Below are 9636 nucleotides of genomic sequence, written 5' to 3'. Positions count from 1 at the left end.
GCCTTTAAGGATATATGAGCTTTAGTACAGTGAAGAATAAAGGATGGAGTCTCACCATTTCTTTTAATAGAAATAATGTAAGGGAGGAAACACAACTACTAACTGAAGCATCATCATCAATACTGACACAGGTCTTACTTTGTTGCCTAGGTTGGTCTCAAACTCATGGTCTTGAGTGATCATCTATGAATTTTTATTATGATATTTTACTATAGCTGCACCCATGAAGATGAAGACAACTTACTAGGAGTTGTGAGGAAAAACAACAAAAGATCTCAGCCTATGTAAAATTTTAATAGGGCAGAACCACTCTGCCATTACTCAACTGCTCACTTCTGAGTGAATGTAGAAAAAAAGTTGCTGTCCTACATTTTAGGGCTTGCCTGGTATGGATTCTTTACCTATGGCTCAATACAATAGCCAGGCAAGAAAACCGGGAAATAGCTTGTAGTCCTTCTTTTTCATGCTCCCTACAATTCCCTCATTTCCAAACATAATTAGAGGTCCAGATCAATTTATCCCCACTTATGTGTGTTTCTTCTTCATCGAGCCAACAACTGCTGCCCTTATTGAGGTTCCCATAATTCACTTTTTCAAGTGTAACAACATTCTCAATTGCTCTTGCCCCCACAAGCCTGGCACTGTCAATATATTCAGAACAGACTTGATAAAACAGATAATGTGAAGTCCCTGCTTTAAAATGTTCAATGAATGCACATTGTATGCAAAGGGTGAGGGAGAGAGGGAGAGAGAATGAGTCAGAAACGAAGAGAGGACGAACGCCCCACAACAGACAAGGCCTTCAAGATCTGATGCCAACCAGCTTCCAACTTGCTCCCATACCAAGGTACTCTTCCCATTCTAAGATCAATTCCTATCAAAATACATGCTGCACCCTGCACCTCCCTTGCTCTGGAGCTCTCATGTCTCCATACAATTTCCATCTTGGTACAATCTGCCACAATAAGAACTGTAAACTTTGTTGAGGTTATTTTCTTACCTACTGGTCTTCTCAACACTTCCTAATTTCATCTATTACAGGTGACCAAACTTGGCTATTCAGGGTCCTAGCCCACATCCCCCAGAAAATAAAATACTGCCTCTTTCCACTGGGTTTTCTAAGCTGGCAGAACGTGTGTTTTAGCAGTCCTGGCATCACTTCGGCTGCTGTAATGATAAAACCCAGCCTGACAGATGCAGTAAAAAATGCTATTTATACCTCAATATCCTTCCTCAGTATTTTACAAGAAAGAAACTCTGAATTTTAATTTAGTACACACTGATCCACAATAAAGACTATCTCTCTACAAAGTCCTCTCAGCTAGGGACAGCCACGTAGTTTAAATCTGACCAACACTGCATGACCGAAAGTAGTATGTCCATTTCCCTTACGGGACAGGGTCAAGCCCTCCCAGTCCCATTCCTGTCTTGCTAATGGCAGGGATGTGGAAATGAGAGTGAAGCATCTGTGGAACAAGCTAATACTTAAGTATAGTAAATGAAAACAGAATATCCTGGATTTCACATGTCTTTGTAGATCAGGATCCAAATAATGGGTTGGATTTTTGTAAGAGAAATTTGTAACTTATTTAAACAATTATAGATTTTTTTGTGTATAGATCTATACCTAGGTCCCAATATTTGAGGTGAGAGAAAACATTATGCCGTATCACCTCTCTATAAAGCAAGCCCTAACGACAATAAAACCCTGGATTAGGACTTGCCTTGAAATGACAGCCACTGCTCTTCCCTACTTTTTCCAAAATTAATTAAAAGTATGCTCCCAAAAGAATATTCCTGATTAACATATAGTTGTTCCAGGCAGCTAAAACTGAGGTGAAAGTAAAGGTTGACGCCATAGGAGTGAAGAGAGGAGAGAAAAATTCTCAGATATGGAAGGAATGAATGCAACAGTATCTATTCCCTACCTGCCTTGTACCTTGAGCCATGATGAGTCCACAATGTTAAGAGAAACAGATCTAGTTACAAAATAACCCAGAGTCAAGGAGAAAGCACAAAACCTATTAGCTAGCCAGGTGTAGTGGCACACACCTGTAATCCCAGCACTGTGGGAGGCTGAGCCGGGAGGACTGCAAGTTGGAGCCTACCATGAGCAATTTAGCAAGATTCTATCTCAAAATTAAAAAAAAAAAAAAAAAAAAAAAAAAGAGGAAGAGGAAGAAGAGAAAGGAAGGAAAAGAAAAAAAGGTGGGGGTGCTGGCCAGTGTGAAGACCCATAGTTTAATCCTCTCTACAAAAAAAAAAAAAAAAAAGCAAAACAAAACAAAAAACAGCCTATGGTACTCCTCATACTTGGCAACTTCAGTGAACAGTATATTGTTGTTCATTTAAAAAGTTTGTAGACGGCTGGGGATACAGCTCAGCAGCACAGCACCTGCCTGGCAAGTATAAGGTCCTCAGTTTGATTCCCAGCACCAAAAAAAAAAGGTTTGTACATATTTAATCCACTAGATGGCTCTAAAAACAGCTTATCAACTATATATCTTGGGATTGCTAGTCATATTCTATCATTTTGCCCAATACTTTGTTTCATCACATTTGCTATCATAAATATACTTTCAGTTAGCTGTAAAGATTAAAAAGATATTTAATTTTTAAAGATATAGACATTCATTAGTAGGACAGATGCCAAATAACACTAATAAGCAAGCAACATAAAATGATCCCAAGAGTTGAAATTCAAAGCAGAATGCAGATGTACATACTTAATGAGATTTAGAATATAGAAAAAACCAGCCAACTAAAGGGCCTGAAATAGTGTGCAAATGTTTTACATTTCAAATTTATGAACATTAAGATAAATCCAACTGAATAATTTTAGTTTCACAACACATTCATGTTTTATATTTTTTCCCCTCATTTCAGCACAAATTGGTAAAAATGAAATCAGGCAAAGCACTGACTTCTGGTTTAATGAGCACTGATGAAAAAATGGACCTTTTTACTACATTTTGAATAGATTCCTTTTGCTAAGATGCCCTCTTCCAACCATCTTTTCTTGCTAAGTATTAAACGTTTGCCACTTACATGCATTTCTAGTAAGCAGCCATACTGTCAGCAGTGTCAAACATCTGAACCATATTTTTTACTTTAAAATTCAATATATACACACAGCTTTTTTTTTGAGACAGGATCTTGCTCTGCAGTTCAGGCTGTCCTTGAGCTCACTGTGTAGCCCAGGCTGGCCTAGAACTTGTGATTCTCCTGCCTCAGCCCCCAAAGTGCTGGTATTACAGGTGCATGCCACCACACCTAGCACACACAGCCTTCTTGGACAATATATCATTTAAATATGTATAACATGTAAGCTCCAAAGCCTATAATTTATATACATAACTCACTTTATTCTTCCTTTAAATCATTTACATTCAGTAACATGTTACGATGAACAAATGCGAATTTCAGAAATGTCAACTTTACTTTTGCTCTGAGGTAGTCATTAATTTTTACATCTCTTTCAGATAGTGAACATCTATTATTTCTTTAGCTCTGTTATAGGAATATGTTGCTCTGTCCCCTAGTCAACATGTGAACTATGTCTCATGAAAAATATGTCACAAGTGATCTTAACCTGGGTTTGTGGATGAACTTCCTTGAAATTAGCAAAATATAAATGCAAATTTTCCTGGGGAATGACTCAATCTCCATTATGATCCAGATACCCTAACAACTACAGGAGACATTCTAAATCATATAAATCACTACCCTAAAATACGTCATATTAAACATTTGCTACAAGATGTGCTGATTAATTAGAAAACTGAGACAAAGGTGCTTTCTTGTCAAGAAGAGGTTTCAGCACTGCTGGTTATGTTAAACAAGGTTTTATACATTTAACAGAACCACTGAGTTAGAAAGTCAAGAAGCCTGAGATTTAGTACCAGTTTTATTTATAACCATGTACAAATCACTTATCTATAAAATAATAGTTAACATCTATTCCCTAATTCACAAATATATCACAAAACCAAAATCCTCACTGTAAACCAAAATAATAATATTTAGCCTAGACTTTAACTCAAACCTTGAGACAAATTGAAGGATTTGTCTTTTATACATCAGTTACAGATCTTAACTGGCAGATAAATAATCTGGTTGAGATAAATATTGTTACAGTTCAACCTTATCGAATATAACCTAACAATGGAAGTTAATGAAGAAAAATTGGCCCATATGGAATACCACTGAGAAATACATGTCTATGTTAAAAACAGTGCTTATAATATCCCAGATAGCAAATCAAACAAAACCAACCTCAGGCCATGGTAGCATGTCTACTCTTTTGAAGGAATACGTACCGCTAGGCAGGCATCTTATTTCTCTAGAAATAATGTTAAAGAGGAACATCTTGTAGACTCTTCAAGTGGCCAATCAAAATGATGAAGAATGCATTATTTGTGGAATATTTTTGTTGTTATCTTTTTTCTTTCCCTCTTTCTCATTCAAAAATTCACTTCATCGGGACCAGATTCCTCTGCTAGAGTATAAGAAATATTAGCATTCTGTCACTAGAGGAGAATAAAAAGGAACTGGCATGTTACTGAACAAAGATTCAGGAAGATAGTTCTATGTGGGTATAGAAAATTTATACACCATCAACATCTGTATATGTATACCATCTATCAAGTACATGTATTATGACAACTTTATGTATTAACAAACCTTCAAAAGGTAAGCACCTATATTATTTTGTATTAACTGTCAGTTTTGTGTAATTTAGTCTTTATTTCTGGATTTAACCTTACATATGGTGAAAGAAACCAAAACTGGAATAACTTCACAGAGGAACACAAAACAGAAACAAATACTATAATAAAATAACCATGTATATCACTCCTTAGGGAAGTATTTTTGAGGAAATGTATTTTCACTATTGGCCCCAAATGCCATTACCCATTTATGATCTTTAACTATCAACTTTTTATACAAAAATACTTGCGAGTTGATAATCAAGAACATTTATAGTGACTTACAAAACTGGCAATATTTCAATGCTAAACAAAACAGTTTCTATACACAGCTTAGTTTTAAAGTTCTTTGCGGGCACTTGATTTTAGAGTTGGTAGACACTGTAACTACTAATCTCAATAAAATATAATTTTTAGCTTATCTTTCCAAAAAAACCTCACAAAAACAGTAAAGAATAAATCACTTCTTGCTAAAGAATCTTCTAAAATGAGCACTAAAACTACATACCCAAAATATTTTAAGGGTGCAAGTAAACTTTAAGACAAGGAATGACCAGTGGATAAAGATTTATATTACCCAATTACATATCTAGTGAAAAAAGTGTACTTCATCTGAGTCAGTGAAAGACGTATCAGGTAAAGATCCATATGAACTTACAAAGCAAGTTTGTTTGGTTTTTAGTTTAGAAGGGTGCTTAAAATTGGTGACACTACTAGAATGGATTTTTTTCAAGACTGAAAACTGGCTACATTTAGCAAACACATATTGTATATTCCAAAACAAAAACTGAAATTCCTTTAAAACAATGGAATCGTGATTTTTAAAAAATTGATGTGATCTTGTAAGGCCAGTCACACATTATCAAAATAAAGTCACTAGTAAGTAATCTGAATACATATATCCAAAATTCTTTTTTAGAAAAGCAAACTAAATTTTAACAAACTATATTTAACTTAGACTACTAAAAACTAAAACTTTTGTAAATCTTCATTATTCTGAAGGAAAATATACACCTTCAAAATCCTATCAACAATTCCCAGTTTATTATCACACAAATTTGAAAGTTAAATTCTCTGTGGCACTGAACAGAATTTAAAAATTAGCAGACTAACTCAAGGCAAAAACAAACATATTAATAAAAAAAAAGAAAAAACCCAACAAGCATCCTAATTATGCAGGATTTTTTTGCATATTTTAACTTTAGACTTTTAAGAGAGCAAATTATTAAATGGGTTGTTGTCAGAGACCAAACTTTGTACATTAATATTTCAAAATACCCCTTTTCAACCAAATCTGCAGTCCTAATCAACTAAAACATCATAGTATTTCAAAATATTTATAAAGAACCCTGCTGATTCGGTACATTACGCTGAGGTGCTACCTGTACCCAGACTTCATCATCAGAAAAAGAACTGGAGCTTCCTGACTCAGAGTCCAGCTCACTAAATCCATCTAAGTCCCATTCAGTACTGGACTCACTTCGTGCATCATCTTCTTCAGTGATGAAACTCTGACCAGGTTCAAGGCAGGAAGGATAAACCCGAGCACAGAGACAAATGAAACCAGAGTCAAACTGCAGAAGGCCTAACATGGTACCTATATTAATCCATTGGTCTTCCCTAGTATCATATTCATACACAGTCACCCGGTTCTTTTTCCATTGTGGGGTGGTAGAAGTAATAAGCAGTAACTTTTGGTCATGATTGACAATCTGGTAGTTGTGGGTCTCTGAATCCAAAGGAATATTGCTAATCCGTCTCCATTCCCCCCTGGCTGGGTTGTAGACCTTCATAATTGGGATGTCGCAAATACAATAGATCTCATCATTGAAGACACAGGCTTCCTGAAATTCACTTCGCTTCAGAGATGCACAGTTCAGCCACATATTATGACTAGGATCATAGCACAGCATGCGCTTACTGTTGACAGCATAAAGGTAGTTCTGAACGACTATCAGTTCAAAGGAATAAAAGGAATGGGGTACAGGAGCCACCAGAGCCCACTGGTTCCGCTGAACACTGTAGCATTCCACTTCTTTCAATTTAACTCCAGTAATAGGGTCTCGGCCACCCAAAATGTAAATGTAACCATTGAGATATGCCACATCCATGCCCTCACGACACAGCAATCGATCTGCCAGTTGTTGCCAACTATTTTGGGCTGGTTTATACACCCACAGGTCTTTTCTGGGCTGGGCAGCTAAATAGATATCATGGTCTGGGGAGATACAAACAGCTGAGGAGGTGATAGTCTTAGTGTGAGCCAAGCTGGTCAAAGGTGATGGCATTGTATAAATGTCCCCTGAGTATGGGTCATAGCAGAGAAAAGGATCTCTGGGATGTCCAAAGAAAATTACCATCTCTTTGGCACACATACCTAATCTCTGGGGTAAATTATCAGCTACAGCTACAACACAGCTGCTGCTGCTGCTGCTGCTGCTGCTAGTACAGCTACTGCTGCCTCTGCTGCTGGTGCTATTTGTCTTTGGCACCAGGGACTTGTACAGCATGTCACCATAGCGCATCTGCAGGGCCCCTTCAATAACGTCCTGGCAGTACTTCTTCACAATGGGCTTGGTCAGCAGCCCTTCCAGGTAGTCCCGGTCTTCGTCAGTGAAGTGTGCCCAGCGGACACATCTAAAGACTTCCGCTGCGCTGGGCCCTCGCTCTTTGGGAGCTGCCTCCAGCCACTGCACAGCCACGTGGCACACGGTCCTCTCACTCTCTATGTCCAAACTGTCCAGGCGCAGAACGGGCAGCAGCTGGGCTACGGTCAGATCTGCTAGAGTCTCCTCCCGAACCGAACCCATTCTGCTCAGCTGCTTGAAGTTGTGAGCTATAAATGACTGGGCCTGAGATCGGAGCTTGTGATGGTCAAAGGCGTCAGCAAACTTGAGGATGGCAGTGCAGTTGGCCAGGTCCAGGCGGCGAGCCAAGAAAGAAGCACAGGCTTCGCGGACATATTCGAGCTGAAGCATGTCAGAGGCCGCATAGAGGCGCTGCACATTGGCCTCGCTCAGGGACACACGCCCCGTGTAGCAGTAGTCAACCAACACCTCGAAGGACTCAGCGTCCACATCGTGCATGGTCACGCTCGCTTGCTGGCTCTCGTACATGCCCCCTGTGAACATGCTCTTGAAGTAGGGGCACGCGGCGGCCAGCACGTTGCGGTTGCAGGAAAACAGGCGGCCAGTGCCAGGCCCGCTGCCAGGCGTCACCACCTCGATGGTCACATCGCACAGCAGCCGTGCGTCGTAGAAGGACTTGAGCTGTGCGAGCAGGGCTGCGGAATGCGCTGTGTCTTTCAGTTCCTCTGGGCCCGTGAAAAAGGCCGAAACCGAAGGCTTGGAGATCCTCTTGGGCCGCCTCCCACCGCGGGGACTGGCGAGGCGGCGGGAGCGCGGGCCGTCTTCCCGGGACTGCATGCTAGATATGGCGGCCGGACGCCGAGGGCGGGACGGCTGCGGGCGCCCGGCTCCTCCTTACCCTTCCACCGCCAGAGGATAGCGGTGACCAGAACGGACTGCGGCACTGGCCGCACTTCCTCAACTCACACCTACGCCGCCGTCCAGTCTCCTTTTATCGCACAGACACTGCCTGACTCACCCTTTCCGTTCCACGCCCTTTCTCCGCCTCAGCCCTAACAGGTCCTCCCGCTGGAGCCGCTCAATCCGCCACTGCCGCGCTGGCGATTCCGGCCGGCGCCCAGAGGGACTACCACTCCCAGGTTGCCTTTCGCGCCTCAAGGCATGCTGGAGCCGTTCAGACTCGCAACCGAGACTGAAGCAGAGTACCGTCTTGCATTTTGGGAATTGTAGTTTCTGCAATATCGCGAGGTTTCTCGAGATTGGCTAACAGCGTTACTTCCCGTGAATTTCAGGTGAAGACGGTTGACTTTGAAGACTAGAGCAGCAGACCCATTTTATTACCCTTAGACTGTGTGGGTTCTGTCTGAAAACCTCCTTCTTTGTAAAACAGGAATAAAGAATATTTCATAGGTTTGTGTGAACATGGAATAATATAAAGTGCACAGGATACTTAGTTTTTTATTAGAATAATGAAGCTACAGATCATGCCTAGACTGTAAACCAATGATTATTTTTTCTGAGTTTATGAAACATGATGCGTCCACTAATTTGAAACTCTGAGCCTTAATAACAGTAAAAGCTTGCAAATTTCTGTAAAGAACGCAAATTTTATTTTTTCTGCCTTTCAAACGTTTGAAAGAATATTCTCAATAATTTAAATTGTTTTGTTTTGTTTTTTGAGACAAGGTCTCGCTTTGTAGTTCAGGCAGGTCTTGACCTCACTCTGTAGCCTGAACTGTCTCTAAACTCTCAGTGATCCTCCTGCCTCGCCGCCTCCTGAACTCTGGGATTACAGGCACATAGCATCATACCCACAATATTTTCAATATTAATCGAGATCTGTAGGCCTGTTTGGAAGTCTTAGTTGAGGTTCCAGAGAAGGGCATTTATAGATGTCTCAAATACACAAATCGGGCATATAACAATAGGTGGTTTGATTCCCTCTGGCACCATATCAAAAATATATCTCTGGGGAGCAAGACTATTTTCATTAAGTTCTTATTATGAGTGTTTCCAGTTTGTCTAAGAGAAGCCCTTTCACTGCCAAATCAATTGAAGACTCTGTATTTGCCTTTATTAAGGAGTTTTAGTGAGAATTTCAAGTAAAATGTTTCAGCAGACCTTGTACTGTACAACAGAACAAAGCACAAAATTCTCAGAGTTAAACATTCATACATGCCTTAACACTCCTTGAATTAATATAGTACAATGTATTCCTTACAAAAGTTTGTATATGATTGATCAACTAAATTATCAGCTAAATTATCATAATCAAGTAGATATGATTTAGTAAACTGGAGGGTAGGGACATTAAACTAAATTGGGCTCTAGATTCTATT

General features: G+C 39.9%; 1 protein-coding gene across 1 annotated transcript; it reads right to left on the bottom strand.

Annotated features, from left to right (window-relative positions):
• Nucleotides 1–3237: 3237 nt before the first annotated feature.
• Nucleotides 3238–8752, bottom strand: Kbtbd7 (kelch repeat and BTB (POZ) domain containing 7). The gene is made up of 2 exons (XM_005409118.2): nucleotides 6190–8752; nucleotides 3238–4498 (listed from the first exon to the last, which is right to left on the bottom strand). The coding sequence occupies exons 1-2, from the start codon at nucleotides 8132–8134 to the stop codon at nucleotides 4464–4466; spliced, it is 1980 nt and encodes a 659-aa protein (XP_005409175.1). The 5' UTR covers nucleotides 8135–8752; the 3' UTR covers nucleotides 3238–4463.
• Between the last annotated feature and the right edge of the window lie 884 nt (nucleotides 8753–9636).

The sequence above is a fragment of the Chinchilla lanigera genome, unplaced genomic scaffold (genome assembly GCF_000276665.1).
Source record: "Chinchilla lanigera isolate Chin_1 unplaced genomic scaffold, ChiLan1.0 scaffold00117, whole genome shotgun sequence".
Lineage (NCBI taxonomy): Eukaryota > Metazoa > Chordata > Mammalia > Rodentia > Chinchillidae > Chinchilla > Chinchilla lanigera.
This window is presented reverse-complemented; position numbering and strand designations above follow the sequence as displayed.